This window comes from Colius striatus, chromosome 16 (genome assembly GCF_028858725.1).
Source record: "Colius striatus isolate bColStr4 chromosome 16, bColStr4.1.hap1, whole genome shotgun sequence".
In the NCBI taxonomy this organism is placed as follows: domain Eukaryota; kingdom Metazoa; phylum Chordata; class Aves; order Coliiformes; family Coliidae; genus Colius; species Colius striatus.
The window spans coordinates 9,763,287-9,781,695 of NC_084774.1; the positions used below are offsets into that span (position 1 = coordinate 9,763,287).

Below are 18,409 nucleotides of genomic sequence, written 5' to 3' on the forward strand. Positions count from 1 at the left end.
TGCACTGGCCTGCTTTATTGGATCAGGAAATCCATCGTTAGCAAATTAATTTCCCTCCTTTGGTTTGAGCAAGCAGTGGGCACTGCGGGCGGGTGCAATCCTGCTCCATCCCTGAGCAGCTGCCAGGAGGCCTCTGCAGATTCAGGCACTGAGTGTCAGAAGGGAGCTGAGCTCTTGTCATTCATTTGATGCCTTTTGATTTGCATTAGTATGTCCAGGACTCGTTGAAAGGTTTCGATGGGGACAGCCTGTGAGTGACAGGCTGCTGGGGCACTTCTGAGGCTGCTTTTGGGATAGCCAGTGGAAGCAGACATTGATGAGATCTGGACACATGCTGTAAGGGGCTTTTGAGAATCTCCACTAGTTTGTGGTAAATAAAAGAGGGAGAGAACCAATATCAAAGCTGAGTCTTCCCCAGCTGCTGGCAGGATGGGGCCCATTCATGTCTCTGCAGGGCTGGGACAGAGGCCAGCCCAGCTCCATCCCTGATGACAGAATGTCTCTGGCTTCATACTAAGGTGCTATCAGCACCAAGATTGCATCCCTGGGGCTGTGTCCTGTGCCTGCAGAAGAGCAGAGTAACAACCATCCACCTCCCAGTCATCCTACAAGAAGTCTAAAGAGTCACCAGCCTTTTCTGGCAGTAAGGAGTTAATCTGGAGTACTTGCCTAAAGAAAGGAATGTTAAATCCACCCAAAAATGGGATGGGAAACACAGTCCCTTCTGTGGATCCAGAAGTGCAGTTGTCCAGGGGTTTGTGCTCAGCCTGTGCTCCTACTCCTCAGCAGCTCTGGTCATCTCTGAGCACAGCAATGACTTTCCCTGCTTGTTTTCGTGTTTGTGGAAAGCATCTCACAGTCAGAGCTGGCAGCTCTTTGGGGAAATAATGTCAGAAGTGATCAGAGCTGCCAGCTGGGAGGGAAGTTGGATTCGTACTGGCCAGACTGGGAACAGTCTGGTGGATCCATCCACACGTAACCCTTCCAGTTAGCAAAACCAGGGACTTGACTTTCCCTTCTTACATGTGATGATGCAGCAGCACAGTAACCACTCCTGGAGATGTGTGTCCAAAAATGCTCTCTGGACTAGTTTGATGAAGTGTAAACTTGCTCCCTAGACTGACTTTCTCTTTCTCTCTCTGTCTTTCTCTCTCTTTTATTTTTCATTTTTGTGTTACTTAGTTTTCTACTAGTTTTCTCCTGCCTGGTGCTGTCTGTCTTTTCAACCATTGATGAGTACCAGAACAGCTCAGAAGGGGCCCTTTACATCCTGGTAAGCAGGGGAGGGGGGTGTGAATAAAGCTGTCAGTAAGGCATTAAAGCAAAGTCAAAATCACACAAAAACCTGAGGTTGAGGGTTTTTAACTGGGACAAGAATTTAAAGTGATGCCTGGGTGAAGGGAACCACTGGGAGCTGCAGATAAGGAACAGGAAAAATGGGAGAAGGAGAAATCTGTATCAGGGAGGAACTAAAAGTGTTGTTGAGCATCCTTTAAAACCCTTCTTCCTAGACTGCTTCCTTTTTTTTCTGCATGTATTTTCGATTGCAAAACACAGTAGCAGGACTGATCCCAACTGAAAAGCAGTTTGATGCCCAACAGCTCCTGATGTTTAAAGCTGCTGATGCTTCACACAGGGAGCAGCCAGTGTAGCTGCCTCTTCTCCCACACTGTAACATCCCTGCAACTATTTGATCTGTCACCAAACTGCAGAGTTTTGTTCCTGAAATAGCTGGGCATCCCTCATGCTGCCAGTGTGACTTCTGCCATCAGGAGCCAGCAGAGATCCTGCACACCCCACTGCGTCACGGGGCTGACGGATGCACGCGGCTCCTTTTGTCTGTCTTCCTCTCCCTCAGTCCCTGCCCTACATTGACATCAAAAGGTGCCTCAGACTAATTAGAGCTTTGTCAGGTTTGACATGTGAGAAAGCTGAGGCAAGAGCTGCTAGTAAAGAAATCAGAGGGCAGGGAGTGCGTGTGAGGTGGGCGGATGGTGATGGAAAGAGCTGTGATGCACAGCATCAGGATGCTCCCTGGGCACCAGGGACAGAGGGTGCCCCTGTGCCAGATGCCCCAGCACACAGAGACAACCAGTTTTCTAAGGAAAAAGCTCAAATCCACTGTGAAGGGTCCTAGCATGGAGTAGCCAGTGATTCCTATCTCTGATCTTCCCCAAGATGCTCAGCATTAACCCAGTCGAGTCCTGGAGGCTAATGGTGGGCAGATCAGCAGGTACTCATCAGTCCTGTGATGGGAGGGAACACAAACACTAACACAAGCAGACATAAAACAAGTTCATGGCTACAACATGCAGTACCTGTCACAACCCCAGAGGAGGGAAGACACAACAGCAACCACCTTTCAGTCCTGGGCCACCCAATGAATGGAGCTCTGGGATGTATTTTCTGAGGTGTGTGGAGCTGAGGGAATGGGTTTGTACTTGATTCTGGAACGAGCTTCTTCCATGACTAATGGCCTTGTCTCCCTTGCAGGAAATTGTCACCATCGTGGTGTTTGGGGTGGAATACTTTGTGAGGATCTGGGCAGCTGGCTGCTGCTGCCGCTACCGGGGCTGGAGGGGAAGGTTGAAGTTTGCCCGAAAGCCGTTCTGTGTCATTGGTAAGGACTGTGTCCCTCAGGGGCATCTCCCAAACCAAAGTGACTGTTGCAAGCTCTTGTTTGCATGATGTTTTGGTTGCTTGCATGCCTTTTGGGGGTTTATCCTTAGCTGCTTCACAGCCGTATTGGGAAAGGAAAGAGCATAAAGGCAAAAAGCCTAATCCATGGAAATGCTTTCTCACAGAGTCACAGGATCCCAGAGTGGGGGGTGGGAAGGGCCCTGCAGAGCTGCTCCAGCCCCAACCCCTGCTAAAGCAGGTTCCCCTTGATCAGGGGACACAGGAATGTGTCCAGGTGGGTTTGGAAACCTCCTGAGAAGGAGCCTTCACACCCTCCCTGGGCAGCCTGGGCCAGGGCTCCCTCACCTCAGCACCAAAGGACTTTCTCCTTGTGTTTAAGTGGAACTTCGTGTTCCAGCTTATGTCCATCACTGGCCCTGTTGTTTCACTACTCCTCCTTTAGGTATTTATCAGCAGAGTTTCCCTCTCAGCCTTCTCCAGGCTGGACAGCTCCAGGTCCTGCAGCCTTCTCTCATTAAGAAAGATGCTCCAGTCCCTCAGCATCTTGGTAGCCCTGCACTGGCCTCTCTCCCCCACTTCCCTGTGTCTCCGAACCTCCCTCGCCCTGCTGCCCACACCCTTCTTGATGCCCTTCAGGATGCCATTGGCTTCTTGCCCACGAGGGCACGTTGCTGGCTCATGGTTAGTTTATTATCAGCCAGCACTCCCAGGTCTCTCTCTGCAGAGCTGCTCTCCAGCAGATCACCCCCAGCCTGTGCTGGTGCATGGGGTTGTTCCTCCCCATGTGCAGGACTCTACACTCACCCTTGTTGAACCTCATGAGGTTCCTTTGCTCAACTCTCAGCCTGTCCAGATCTCACTGAATGGCAGATGTTTCCCAGTGAATCAGGCAGTTCTCACCCTGTTTTCTGCAGCTCTGGGAGCTTTCCCTTTGCCCTCTGTACCCCAGGCATCGCTGACAGCTGCCCACAGCCCCAGAAAGGGGATTTAGGCAGGAGAAGCTGAGTGTATGAGCTGGGATCCTCAATTCTGTGTCCAATCTCAACACCAAATCGCTCACAAGTCATTGAAAGTCTCTGTGTCTCACTTTGCCTTCCCTGATGTTGATGAGCTGCCTCACAAGGGAGTTGTGAGACTTAATTAATTCTTGTTTATAAAGTACTCGGTGATCCTCTTGTGAAAGGGGCCATCTGTGCACAGCAATTACTCTGAAAGGGGGAAGGAGTGGGCAGAGAGGTCATGCCATTCCCTGTGCAGCCTGCTTTGGGATGGCTGGGAGCTGGCAATGGTCATATGCTTTTCTGTGGAATAGGCTAAAATCCTGCACTCCTATAGAAAACCAGAGGAGGGAGGTTTTCAGGATCCTCAAATGTGAGACGTACAGAGCAAGATTTTTTCCCTTGGCCTTTCTTTGTCTCTGAGCACTCTGAGGTTGCCATGGTTGGACCTGAAGGTTTTTGCTCCTGGTTTAGATGGGGAATTCACACCTCTGGACAGAGCTGTGGAACAGGCAGCTGCAGCTGATTGAGAAAAGAGCCTGCATTTTGCAAGGATTTAACACAGTTTAGCAGTTTTAAGGCTGGGTCAGAACTCAGGTTTTTCAGTGGTTGACACAGTTTCTATGGGAAGGCTGAGAAGGAAAGCAGGATGTTCCCATAAGGTGTGTAGTGGTTCTGTTCATCCAGGTTAAGTCTTCTGCTGTGTCCTTTCAGCACAAGATACAACTGATAGAAGACTGGCCAGTGCCAGTAGGAGTGCCATCCCATTTCATAGAATTCCAGAGTGGTGGGGGTTGGAAGGGATCTCTAGAGCTCCTCCAGCCCAGCCCCCTGCTAAAGGAGGTTCCCCTCGCTCAGGGGGCACAGGGACTTGTCCAGGTGGGTTTGGAAACCTCCCAAGAAGGAGCCTCCACACTCTCCCTGGGCAGCTCTGCAGTGTTTCTTCAGCTTTCCCTGCCTTGTCTTGGTGCAGACATCATGGTGCTGATCGCATCCATCGCCGTGCTGGCAGCGGGGTCCCAAGGGAACGTCTTTGCCACGTCGGCTCTCAGGAGTTTGAGGTTCCTGCAGATCCTGCGCATGATCCGCATGGACCGGCGCGGCGGCACCTGGAAGCTCCTGGGCTCCGTGGTCTACGCACACAGTAAGGTGAGCAAACCCCAAGCCCAGGCTATTGAGTCATCTGGTGTTGCTGCCCACCAGAGGCACTGCTTTGGTTTGGTTCTCCACACCAAACATCTCCCAGGCTGTTTCTGAAAGCTCTTTCTGGGAATAGCAGCCTCTCACAGGTTGATTCCTCTTCCCAGTGTGAGATCACAAACCATCCACAGAACTGATCCCTGGGCTAAGACACCTTGGCCTTTCTTTGGTTTTGGAAGTTTTGGGTTGTTTCCTGTTGCTGGATTTATGAATTTCATTTCTCTCCTGTTCCCTGCATCCTTTCCCCTGAAACCCTTAGTGAGGACTCTGGAAAACTCAGAGCAAATTCATGGGTCTGTTTTGTCCACCCTTGCATTAATGTCATCCAAAAAGAATCACTCCTGGGAATTCTGAATTCAAACTTCCCTGAAATAAGGATATTGCATCCCACACCCCAGCTTTGTATCTCCTGTCCAGCTGTGGGAGGGATGTGCCCCAAGCAGCATCCCCAGGGATCTGGGGATTCCCATTTCAGTTTTAACCCCACTCCCCTGTGTGAGCTGGGGAAATAATGAGGGGGATTTATTTCAATCTCAGTTATGCTTCTTGAATTAATGGAGCTATTAAGACTCTCTTTCCTTCTCCATCTGCTGTAAGTGTTTAGATGATGGGGTCTTCAGGATGGAGATCACCCCATGTGCATTGTAGAGCCATGACCAGCACATGGTCCCATCTCAAAAACAGTGGCAACACTGACCTCCAACCAAAGCTCCAACAAATGCAGGGAAAGTTCAGATCCAACCACAGGCAACTAACTCAGCCTTTGGAGATGCTCACCAGGATTGCAATGATTCTCTTCTGTCCCTTAATGATCTTGCAGGAGCTGATTACTGCCTGGTATATTGGCTTCCTGTGCCTCATCCTGGCCTCTTTCCTGGTATACTTGGCCGAGAAAGGAGAAAATGAGCACTTTGACACATATGCAGATGCACTCTGGTGGGGTCTGGTAAGTGATTTTTATAGAACAGCTGCTGGTTATTAAAATAAAACATCCATTAACCCTCCATCTCCTCTCAGTGACGTGAGGAATCGACTCAGGCTGTGCTTAGTTAACGTTTTGTTAAATGGCTTCAGGCTGCTCCATTTAGCTCTTTTTCTTAAATAACCCTCATAGAAAACATTAGGGGATGGCATTTCTTGAATTAGCTGGAACTGCAGGGAAACTGAGGGCTCGTGTGCCCTGTGTTATGGGTCTTAGTTCTGTCGTGACAGGGCAGGTAAAGGCTCCCTGCCCTGGAGTGCTTTGATCACCATTTTGACAACTATTGCCACCTTTTGATTATTTAAAATCTTACTGTTAAACTCTCCAGAAGAAACGTTATGAAATGAATAGGATGAAGCAGAAAGGCTTCAGCACTGGAAGCACTTCCCTTTCACATCTTTGCTGACAGAGGAGGAAAGGGCAACGCTTTTAGTTTGCTCTGGGCGTGCGTGTGCATGTGAGTTATTGGATTACCCCATTAACAGAGAGGGAATTAATGACGTTCTAATCTTCTTGTGTTATTGTTCTGCTGCTCTGACACTGTCTCTCTAGTGTGGCCTTGATTACAAAGGATGTAATGATAATCCCAGGTCTGATCAAATCCCAATAACAGGCTTGGGGAGGAATCGGCTGATCAAGCAGCTCCTCTGTTCCAACTCGGGGACAGAAGTAGGAGATTGCTTTTCAAGCCCCTTGGTTATGACAGCAAAATAAAAACAAAGCCCAATTTGACATAACTAGAAAACAAACAATGAGGGGGAAAAAGCATCAGCCTAGATTAGAGCTCAGTCTAGGGAAAGCCATGTTTACTCTCCTGCTTCCCAGGCCATGTGAGCCTTTGGTAGAGGATCAGCCCTTCTCTGTTTCAAGAGGTGCATCAGGATGTTTTGCCACTGTGAAGCTCAGGGTAAAATCTGAACTGCATTGAAATAATCAGGCTTTGCCATTGTCCAACTCCTGGGTCCAGTACTGGCAGATGTTAAGAGATGGGCAAAATAAATCCAATTTCAGGTACAGAAACCCATTCCTTGGTCTGATCTTCGTGGATCCAATCCTTGTAGTTGTCTATATAAATTACCCAAGGTTGGGAAATGAACTTTACAGTGATTGTGGAGAGAGCATGGCTTCAGCTCTGTGTTTCAGTAAGGAATAGCCACATAGAAGCATTTTCTAACCACTTTGTCCAAATGGCAGCTAATTGATAGGGCTTTTAGCATGGATCCAATTAAACAGCGCATTGGGCTCGGCTTCCATCTGTGTAAAAGGGATTTTACTCTAAGCTGAATGTGTGAGGTTTCCAAAGCCACATCAGCACGGTGTCAGCTCCTGTCCCTGGGGCCAGCCCTGTCTGGGGAGGCTACGGGACAGGGACAACTTGTCACAGGCACCATTTGGGTCTGTTGAGAAGATGTTCTTAATCAAGCCGTCTCTCCCTGCCTTGCTCTGCCAACCCCAGGCTCTCCAAGTCCTCTTGGAAGCCTTAGGGGATACCCAGCTTTTCCCACTGATGTGGTATCCATGGACTAAAGTGGGAAAACACATCGCTTCCTGCAGTTTGGAGTTGAGGAGGTTCTTTACCTCCAACAAAACTCTCAGCTCCTTTCCCCAAACGCACTCAGCAGCTTGCCAGCACTCTCTTGGTGCATTGCAATAATACTGAGGAAGTGAGAAAACATCCCTAAATTGGGTTGTATGAGGCAGCCATAATTCATCCTGTTGGGCTAATAAGCTGGTTTTAAATAGGAAGGGAGACTGGCTAATAGGCACTGCTGGGAAGATTAGGAATAAACAGCATCAGATGTCTCTGCATGCAAACAGCCCTGCCTGCCTTCGGGAGATGCCGAGAGGGAGTTTGGGGGAACGGCGCCGGTTCCTTTCCCCGCACAGCCCCGTCTCCTGGGGGAGGCTGCGAGCTGCCGCAAGCCTCTGCGCCAGATGGCAGCTCTCTGTCAGCTAAAGGCAAGAAAACACTCCTGACTGGTGTGAAAACTCAGTGCCTTCAGCAGGGAGGGTGTTGGGGCATCACTGCTTCCCAGGCAGGTCCCTGTCCCAAGCAGCCGGGGTCCTCCTGAATGCCGGAGCTGCACCTCGGCTTGGTCAGCTCAGGGCACGTGGTGATCCTGACTCTGGTGTGGTGGGAGTTTGGGCTGTGCTGGTTTAGTTTTAAGGCTGTCTGACCAAGGGCTGTGTGTTGCTCTCTTCCCTGCAGATCACTCTCACCACCATCGGCTACGGGGACAAGTACCCGCAGACCTGGAACGGGCGGCTGCTGGCGGCGACGTTCACGCTCATCGGCGTCTCCTTCTTCGCCCTTCCTGCCGTAAGCAAAGGCTGCAGCTTCTCCTTGGGAGGGGGTTGAGCTCAGCTGTGCTTTATCCCAGCCCTTGGAGCTGGTGGCAATGCAGCAGCTACCTCCAGTAGCATGATACACCCAGAGACCCCCTGGCTGTGACTGCTCCAGGGCCGTTGAATCAAAACATAAAGAAGGGGGAAGAAGAGAGGAAACTGTCTGAATATCCCAAGCTCAGACAAAATGCTTCTGACGGTGGAAACTCAAGATTTGGCTCTGCACAAATATTTATTGAGCTGAAACCATTTTTTTCCTGCAAAGGGCTGTTCCTGTGGGTGATGATGCCATCTCAGCAAACTACCTCCATCCCTTTTGCGGTGCATTTCCAAGTGTTGCATGGTTCTGTTTTTCCCCCATGGAGAGAATTTGTTGGGTCCCAGCAAGGTGTGATTATTTTGTATTTTATCAGCTGCCTGGAGGTAGTTTGGGAAAAGCAGCAGTTCCAGTGAGTATCAGCAAAGTCTGCTGCTCCTTCACAGGGAGTGAGTCTGTCCAGGCTGCTTCGGATGGAGGATTCTCCTTCCTTTTCCTGTGTGTTTGAAGCAAAAAAAAATGACCTAGAACAAACCTTTGGAGGGAAAGCTGGCTGCAGTTTTTAAGTGAAAGCTTAGCTAATGCCCTGCTAACTGCAACATTTGGTTCTGTTCCCCAGGGCATTCTGGGTTCCGGGTTTGCTCTGAAGGTTCAAGAGCAGCATCGACAAAAACACTTTGAGAAGAGGCGAAACCCAGCAGCAGGGCTGATCCAGGTGAGGATCACATCCGAGGAGCCTTGGGGTTACATCATACTGATTTTGGTGTGGGGGGGTGCTTAATAGACTTTTTAAGGTTGGGGAGGTGATGGGCAGGTGAAAAATGGGGCCATGTGTGTAAGGTGTGAGACAGCAGCTGGTGACTGGTCTTGTCTGGGAGTAAATGCCAGGAAATCAGCCATGGGAAAAATAGCATATGTGATAGGCAATCTGGGGGAGAAAAGGAACGAAATCCAGCCCAGCACAGCAAGACAAATGCATTAGGACAGTCTGTTTTCACCAAACTTTCCCCCACCCTCCAAAAGAGAATATTTGTACTGATATGAAGTTACAATTGGGAGCATTTTCCTCACGCTAGCAGATGTCTGTGCAGAAGGCTGGCCGGGATGCACGTCTTGGAGATCTGAAGTTAGTCATTTTACATTCCCCTGCTCCTTTTTATCAGAATTTTTTAACTCCCTAGTGGCCAGCAATACCTGTGTGATACCTGACCTCACCCTGACAGCTAGTGTCTGGCACTCACAGTGTTTTTACTTGACCTACGCAGTCAGGAGTCTCCCGATACCATCCCACGTGTTGGAACAGAGGTAGAATGTCAGAACCATCCCACAGAAAACAGAGAGAGGGCTTGGTGATGGCTGAGGGTTATAAAACTGAGGTAGTGTGGTGTCTCCAGTGCCACTAGCTCTCCTCCACAGGCTGCTTGGCGATTTTATGCCACCAACCTGTCCCGGACAGACCTGCACTCCACCTGGCAGTACTACGAGCGCACCGTCACCGTCCCCATGTACAGGTACCTCCTCCTCCACCTCCCTCTTCCACTGCTGCCTTCGTGATGCCACTGTCTCCCTCTTTAATTTGATTATCTGGATATATCATTTTGTTCATTTACTTCTTTGGGTTTTTTTAGGTTGAAAAAGTTGCTTTCAAGAGCTCTTAAGGGCTGGTGGATGCTTTTTCCTTTGGACTTTGGTTTGGTTTTGCTTTGTGGTTTGATTTTTTTTGGATGTATTTCTTTTTTGACTCGATTTTAATTTCCCTGTTGTTGTTTTTGTTGTTGTTGTTTTTCTTTCCTTTCCATGTCTGTGTGTATGTGCTCTCCTTTTCACCTTTGTTTCTCCACGGCCGCTGGTAGTTGCGTTGTGCTGTGGCACTTGCCGTGCCCAGGGGTGAAGATCTCCCTCCTGAGCTGCCCTGGATCGTAGGTAAAGCCGCCCTCCCCCTACGTGCAGCTCCTCCTGCCCACTCCAGCTCTCCTTGTCACTCCGTCTCTAATTGTCCTTCTGCTTTTCAGCAAACTTCTGTCCCTCCTTTGACTGGCCTAGCACTCTCCCAAGTGCATTTACCCCCTTGAGTCCCTCTTTTCCTTTCCTATTTTTTTCTCCTCCCCTCTAAAAGGAGAACAAACCCAGTGAGGATTCAGTCAGCATTTTCATTTGCATTTCATTTCTCCATCACGGTCTGTTGACACGAGTAGGGAAGGATGGCTTTAAGGAGAGGTAACTCGTCCTCATACCCAGGCAGCCTTTGCAGCTGAAATGATACAGGTTAGAGTAGTGCTGGAGGAATTCAGAGCCTTTTGAGATCTGGAGATGGGGACAGAGTCTCTTGCCATGCCTTGCTGCCCTCTGGGATGTGAGGAAGCTCCTCATGAGCCGTGTCGCTCTCAGGGTTAATGATAGCGAGGAGGAGGCTTCCTCAGCAGCCAAAATGCAAAAGGTTGCTGTACATTTTCCACTCCACTCTGTGCTGCATCCCAAGCAAGGCTGTGCCTTGCTTTCTGATGTGTTTGTAGGGGAGTTGGACATAGCTACAGGGGGTTCTGTTGGTGTGATGAAGCTCCTTGTGCCCCATCTCCTTGCTTCCAAGAAGGGCTGTCATCCAGCTCTGGCTTGTACCACTGCCTGTCTGAATTCCTTTCAGTTTTCCTGTGTTACTGGTGCTTTTTAGCCCTTGGGCAGATATTCTGGATGTACTTCCTAGGGTAAGAATTAGCCTTTATTTGAAATGCAGTGGTCAGCCTGTTAATCCATCTACAACCCCATTGGGAGTCACGTTGTCGTGGTCAGTGAGTTCTCATTGGATTCATTCCCAGCGTGTGTCTGGTCAGTTGCTTTTTCACGAGACATTTATGAACGGACTTTAAGATTTTACCTAAAAAACAACCAGCCCCAAAAAAACCTATCCCAAAACCCAAGCAACCCAACAAAACAGAACAAAACTGTTTTCCAATAGCATTAAAGCCACCCATTGAAACTCTTCCTCCTCACAGTATTTGACCTTCTCGCTGTACATGTGCAGCATTGGATGAGATCAGCTACTGGAGAGGATGAGGTCCAGAGCCTGATCTGAAGTCCACTGCAAAACACAGAAAGCCAGGGGCTGATTTCAGTGGACTTGGCCAGGTTTTGCTGCTCTTTGAAGACTGACCATGCAGCCAGACATACCGTGACACCCTTTTGCTTGAGGACATACTGGGGTAATAACAACTTTATCTGCTTATTAAAACCTGTATTTCTCATGGAGCTAGTATACAGGAATAAAAATGAGCTAAAGAGCTCCAGAAGAGGCTAAATAAAAACTTTAAGGAGGAGAAAGAGCAAGAACTGTAGCTTGATGGAGAGCCCAGCTATCTTGAATAAAAAGCCAGGACAAAGTTGCAGCAGGGTCATGGCAGTTTCCTGGCAGCTGCTGCTTGCAACTGCTGCAGCAACGCCCTGGGCTGCCCTGGGTGCAGGTTTCTGCTCTCCCAGCTTCACCTTTATATCCCAGTTCCTGTCTGTGTGCAGGTGAAGGCATCATCACCTGGGAGACTGAGCCTTGGCTGCATTGATAGATTCAACTGTTGGTCAAATTAGATTTGACAAAGCAAAGCAGTGAACCTCTTGTGAATGTGTTTTGGATGCAGCCAGATAAATGGATTGGGACGTTTTTATAGAGGAGTTTTTTTTAAAGTGAGTAACTGTATGTTCTGGCTGCAGCTTCCATCACTCACACTGCCCATCTATCCTTGTCTACCCACTTCTCTAAGCCAGCTGGCAGGCGCTGGTGCAGCCGTAGCAGCACGTCAGGCCCAGCGCTGCCTTAAGGCTGCAACACACAACGTGCTCAGGAAGTGGGTTGGAGGAGGAACACAGTATCCCTGTCTCCTGGGTGCCAGGGAGGTGATCTACAGTCACAGCCACCTTGGCACCCTTTCTGCTCAACATTGGGCTGCTTATTCCTCATAGCAGGAGGCCTGTGACTTGAGCTTACCCATCTTCCCAAGGCATCTATGAAAATACTGGCTGCTTGATGTGAGGGAACGGTTACACGTGCCTTGGAGGAGTTGATGTGTCTCCAGAGCATCACTGCAGTAGAGCTGGTCTCACTCGTTTGGGGAAAATATGGTGGCCTCTGAGAGGACCTCAAATTTCTTCTTTGGATTCAAACTGTGGTAGAACCCAATCTGAAGGATGCCCAAGGCTCCTTGATGTGCAGGTGGTGTGCTTTGGGCTTGTGGTGCACCCAGCCATTGTAACCTGTACAGCAGCCACTGGATTTGCTGAAAGGGAAAAAAAACAACACCTGCTTTTATTATCACTCACCAGAACAGGGCCGTGATCTCAACTGCATTTATATGTTGGTCTTCACTAAAATAACACAACGGCCCATCATGCCCAAGTCAGCCGCCCAGCCAGAGGAGTCCCTGGCTGATGGGACTGTGGATGTCCCATGAGAGGTCTCTCAGAGGTCCCCACATTTTCCTGGCTCCATGGTGCCCGTTTGCTTTCAGAGTGAGGTGCCAGCTGCCTGTCCCCGAGGCTGACACGGGCACACAGTGGTTTCTGAGCCATCTGTGTCCACCTCTGAGCCTGGTCACAGTGCATCTGCTCCCTGGGATACACTTCGTTCATATGCTAATTTTCTTTATTCTGTTTCTTTTCCCCTTTATCCTCCACCCCACTTTCCCTTCCCCATCCCAACCCCTGTTTTTCTTTCTCTTATCTCTTTGGTTTTCTTTGGTGCAAACACTTGACAAGCACGCAAACGCAAACGTACGGTGCCTCCAGGTATGAAGTGCATGTGGCTCTGAAACTGTGTGTCATGTCACTCCTTGTTCTTCGTTTGGGACTGTAATGTGCAAAGCCTTTAATTAAAAAAAGGAAAACTCAAAGAAAAAAGAACACCTCTGAAGATCTGGGTTTTTTTTGTCTCAAAGGAATGAGTGAAAGCCCAAACCAGACTCTCCCCATCCTGCTGCAGACTAACTCCATGCACCTCCATGTTCATTTTAGCTATTGGTACACCTAACTGTTGGGAAACTACCAAAGTGATGATTGAAGGAAGGAGAAAGCCACTTGATAAACCTGCTTTGTTTTTTTGAGGATGATTTCTTGATGGTCTCACCGACCTCCACCAATTCATACACTTAACAAGAAAACTTCTCCCTTCATCCTTCCATTTTCCTGCGTGTTCCCCTTTCTCCAACCCTCTTTTCCCATCCTTCCTTGTGTCATTTATCTCATATCATGCTGTAGGAGCTGTGCCCACCAGGTAACACTGGGTTTGCTGAATTTGCTGGGGTGGTGGCACTGTGGGACATCAGTAACATCACAGTAGCATCTGGACCTGCTTTTGAGGACAGAGTCTGGAGGAGAGATCTAGAATGCTAAACTGAAATGACTATTGGATTCTTCTAGTAATCCAGTCAGATTTTGGGGAAAGGGATGTCTCATCTCAGCAGGACTTTTCCATTTCAGTTTTTTTTCTCCCAAGGCTGACCTAGAGCTGAGCAATTATTAGCCCATTATTCAGTCTGTAGACTTAAGCTTTTAGGATCAGGCCAAACACATATGTATATGACTGTGTAAGATTTGTGATGGATAATGTTATCTCAGGTTCTGCAGATTAGAGTAGGTTTTCAAGTCAGAGGCATATTTTATATGAAGTAAGTATCTAAAGGTGTAAAGTCAGTATTTTAAGATGGGGAATCAATGGCTTACATTTCAAGACTGTGGGCCAAGCTCTGTTCTTGAAACAGTTTAAATCCTCACTAGATGCCTTAATGCTGTTAGAGATGATGTGATTTAGTGCCTGATTTTCCCAACCTGGTCCCAGTTTTCACAGATGCAAGTTTTACAGCCTTGGTAAATCACACTCACTGCTTTGTGAGGTTAATTTACAGCAAATTGCATCAATGAATCTCAAGCATAGCATTATGAATGCCTTCTCCTGTGGTGCTGAACAACAGCCTGGTTTGGACACAGGTCATTTTTCTGCTGCTGGGAGAGAAATAAGAACGTGCCAATTCCATCCCATTTCTTATGATCAAATGTGTTATAACTTTCATTAATGTTCTCAGTTATGAAAAACAGCTTAGGCTGGTGTGACACAGAGTTAGGATGAAAACTGACTCCTCATATGAACTCCAACACAGCATGGAGACTCATTGAAGCCCCCATCCCATCCATTCCAGCATCCATCTCCTTGTCACCCTCTCCCTACTTGTTTGTACTAGGGCTGTTGAAACAAAATCATCATGGTCTCTGTGTGTGTGTGTGCTGTGGTGTGTGCTCAGTTCTGTGTGTGCTCCTGCCCACTGTTGTGTGTGCTGCTTGCCTCCTTGTGTTGTGGGGTTTTGATGGTATCCTGGCTGGAGGCATGATATCCCTACTGTCCCCAAATGCTTGAACGTTAACTGTGCTGCCAGGACTAGCAGATTTGCCTTCCCTGTGGATGGAGGAGCCAGGACCTGGCATTAGTGTGGCCTTTCTGTGTGCTGTATGGGGAGGGGTGATGGGGAGCAGCTGTGGGTACCCCTGGGTACCCTTCCTTCCTGTGGTGGGTAGCATGAGCTATGTGTGTTCCTGTGGCGTGCAGATCTTCTTGGCTAGCTCCCCTTTAACCAAAACGTGCTTCCCTTGCTAACAAGTGACACACACACCAGGAGAAGAGAGAGAAAACATGAAATGCCCCTGCTGGAGGTCCTTTCTCCTTGTCTCTGCAGGACAGAGGCCTCCCCTGTCCCCTGGGCACACACACCAGGGCAAGGTACCTTCCATCCAGCATTTATAGCAAAGCTCAGTCCAAGTGCTATGCAGAACCCTGCCTTTTCTTTGAGGTGCTGGTGGAACAGTACAATGTAGTAGCTGTTCCCCAAGCTGCTCTTGTAACAACAGCTTATGCTGAACATTCAGTTCAGGTTAAACTTTGGGTCAGCTATGGGGATGAGTTTATCCACCCATCTAGGCCCATCACCTTACCATAGAAACAGGGAATTTCTGTGTTTGCTTGTGCATCTTCACCTTGCCATGGAAGCATCTGTGGTGGCCCAAGACATTGCTGCCTTCAGCACGCTGTAGACCTTGTGTTATGGGTTAATGCAAAGGCAGCAGCTCCGTTTGGGATCTTGAATCCTGCAATCTAGTGATCTTATGAGCCCTTCAGCTCAGGCTTGCATCAGTCAGAGCCTTGGATTTGGGATCCCAGCTGGAGATAGTGGAGCTGTTGCCCTATGTCCCGCTGGGTGTGGATGTCCCTGGGAAACCCAGTCACTGAAGAACATTTGTGTGCCTTTTGTTCACTGCTGAGGACGCTTTGTGCTTGATTTCATGCACCAACTTGTCCCATCTTGGAATGAATCTGCAAACCCTCCGGTGGGTTTGAAGGGAGGTGGCAGCTGAGCATCTCCACTGCTCAAGGTCAGCTTCTTCCTCGTGTCTTGAGTGAGGGAGTTCATTAATTCCTCAGATCAGGATGTGCTCTTCTCTGGATGGAAGTGAATAGAGATGGACTGGGGAGCTGAGCCAAAACTTTCAGATTTATTTTTAGTCTTTTCTCCATGCTTAGAATTGGGAATGTTTCTGATTGCCTCAGTCTTGGGAACACCAGCTCTGCTCTGCTGAACAGCTCTGGCTTTGAGGATGAGTTTTGTGCATGCAGAGGAGAGGCTTTTCCAGTTGGGTTTTGTTGTGGTTTTGGGTTTTTTTTTTTTTTTCAATGGAGATAAACTGGGAAACTTTTGATCTTACAATGGTTGAAAAAAACACAGGCATAAATATCTCTGCCTTTATTTTAAGGCACTTCAGCCAAGATCAGTCTGCAAGTACTTCCACCTCTTTCCTTCCAGTCCTAAGTGGTGGTTTTGGAACAGTTTGAGTAGGTCTTTGCTTTCATTAAAACTCAAGTGGCTCATTTTTGAGCAAAACCATAAGTCTACACTGCCTTGGGGTTGTGTGGCTTCAACTGCACAGACATGGGCAGCTGCAGGCAGCCTGTTCCCAGCCCCTCGTCCTCCCTTTCATCCCTGAAATGATGCATCCTCTCACTTGTCACCAGAGGCGGCTGCTGTGCTGACTTTGCACCCTCTGGGCACAGTGATGGCATGTGGCACTTCAACAGCTTGACAAGGGCATGCTGGTGGCCCAGAAAGCATTTTGCAGTGAGCCATGGGATAAGCCCTGTTGGCCTTGACCCTGAATGCAGAGTCCCCAGGCGTGCTCTGAAGTCAACGCTGCACTTCTCCATCCTCCCTTCAACACCTCCAGCTCCCATCTCTCTTGGTTGAAAACCTGACTGTGAATATCAGTGTTAAATATTTATGGAGCAAATCCCAGTCTCTCAGGATTTGAGGGAAGAAAGTGGATGTTGCAACTAATTCAATGGCTTTTAGCATAAAAGCAGGATAGGCAACGAGGTCTTTGTTCATTAAGTGGTTTTAAGTATTATTCAGGATTCTCATTGACAGATTCTTTTTCCTCCTGAGAAAGGAAAGAAACCCATGGCTCCTAGAAGATGATGATATGTGGTTTTGCCTGATATTGGGGCAAAACCTGGCACGAACAGTAGGAAATTGGTTAAGCTTGACCCTGGAGTGTACTGCTGTTTCTCCTGAGGTTAGGATCCCCAGGTCTCTGTTTTCTCTGCCCTTTAAGCTGCTCCTTCCCACATTCCCAAGAGCAGCAGGGTTGAGTTTTCCCACTTGCCTCCAGAACTGGAGCTTCTCTCCATGTAATACACAGCTGAAGCTCTGACCTCCAAGCACAATGATGCCAACCACTAGACTACAGATGGTGGAACATCTCTCCTGCCAAAACACCACCATCCTGCTCAGGAACCCTGGCAGCCACTTGGGTTTTGGGAGGTTCAAAATCTGGTGATGCAGACAAGTTTCTCTCTCTCTCACTGTCACATTCTCTCTCTCTCCCCCCACTGCTCTGCCTCAGGACACTGTTGGAAGCAGCCTCCAAACCCTTCTCCATCCCTCCCGAGCTGTCTCCCAGTTGCAGTTGGTGGCACAAAGCTGGCTCTGGTTGAAAAGATGGGGCAAGTGGGGAAAGTTTCCGAGACAGGAGGCTCTGAAATCAGCTCTGCCTGAATATTAATGGTCTTTCTTTTCTCCCTTTAGACTAATCCCTCCTCTGAACCAGCTGGAGCTCCTGAGGAACCTGAAGAGCAAATCGGGACTGACATTCAGGTTAGCAGCAGAGTTAAAGAGAGCTTGGAAAGCACACACTTTGCAAACTTTTTCTGTTTCTCTTTTCTTTGGGGTTTTTATTTTCTCCTTCCTGCCTTTTTTTTGCATATGGACAGCCTTGAAGATGTGAGAGGTTTTGGCAGCTGGTCCCCCATGGGTTGTTCAGCAACCTCTTCCCCCATCCCTCTCCTATGCTGTACATAAGTTTCTTCAGCCTAAACTTGGCTCTGGAGTAATATTGTAGTGCCAGACTGACAAAAGCTGTGTTTTCAGCAGGTCTGATGGAGGCAGTGTTCCTTGTTTTCCTCTGACCTTTCTGCTTTCTGACCTTTCACTACCCTCAGAGGAGACAGAGACTGACAATGTGTCAGTTCATCCTCTGTTCCCTCCAGCCTTCTCTCACCTCCCCTGAGAGCAGACAAGGTTTTAGTGGTGAGATATTTATGCTAAATTTGATGTGTCAAGGTATACATCGTTGCTGCAGAAGGCCAGGAGTTCTGCAGCTTAAACCTTTGCATGGGAAGGGTAGTTCTGGGGTTTTTATTAAGCAGGAGAGGCTCTGCTGTTTGGTGAGTTGGGAGTATGCAGAGCCCAGGAGGGATGGATTGATGCTGGCTGTGCCAGTGGGCATTGGGACCAGCTGGGGAGGTGTGGGACTTGCCCTGGCCTGTATGTCTCTGCAAACTGTAGCAAAATGTGAGTATTTGAGCTAGTGATGAGGCTGGGCTTCCAGACTTGGCTGGGCAAGGAGCTCAGAGGCATTTTTTCAGTCTCTGCAAGCTGCTGCCTTCAGCCTAAAGGAGAAGGGTCGGGGTCTGTGCGAATCTTAGTGTCTCACTGGTCACTGCTGGGTGAAGGCAGGGCCAGTTTGTCCCTTAGACTGTCTGGTGTTAGGAGAGGCAGACCCTTATCTCCTGAGAAACACAGTGTGCTCCCTCACTTGTGGGTCTGCAGGGACAGGGCTGCTTTGTGGCCCCAGATTAAATGCAATTCCCCAGCGTGGAGAAGCTGTGAATCAGAGTAGCTGAAG

At 48.7% G+C, this 18,409-nt stretch overlaps 1 protein-coding gene across 6 annotated transcripts in view; it reads left to right on the plus strand.

Annotated features, from left to right (window-relative positions):
- KCNQ2 (potassium voltage-gated channel subfamily Q member 2) overlaps window positions 1-18,409 on the plus strand; it is a 64,126-nt gene that overhangs the window by 20,643 nt on the left and 25,074 nt on the right. For 5 of the 6 annotated variants that reach the window (XM_062008867.1, XM_062008869.1, XM_062008868.1 and 2 more), the window contains exons 2-10: window positions 1,183-1,273; window positions 2,494-2,620; window positions 4,612-4,787; window positions 5,659-5,784; window positions 8,030-8,140; window positions 8,823-8,918; window positions 9,620-9,714; window positions 12,944-12,973; window positions 17,311-17,379. In XM_062008867.1, the coding sequence (XP_061864851.1) occupies window positions 1,183-1,273; window positions 2,494-2,620; window positions 4,612-4,787; window positions 5,659-5,784; window positions 8,030-8,140; window positions 8,823-8,918; window positions 9,620-9,714; window positions 12,944-12,973; window positions 17,311-17,379 (921 nt within the window). The remainder of the gene's footprint in view (window positions 1-1,182; window positions 1,274-2,493; window positions 2,621-4,611; window positions 4,788-5,658; window positions 5,785-8,029; window positions 8,141-8,822; window positions 8,919-9,619; window positions 9,715-12,943; window positions 12,974-17,310; window positions 17,380-18,409) is intronic. The other variant, XM_062008871.1, reaches the window with a different exon arrangement.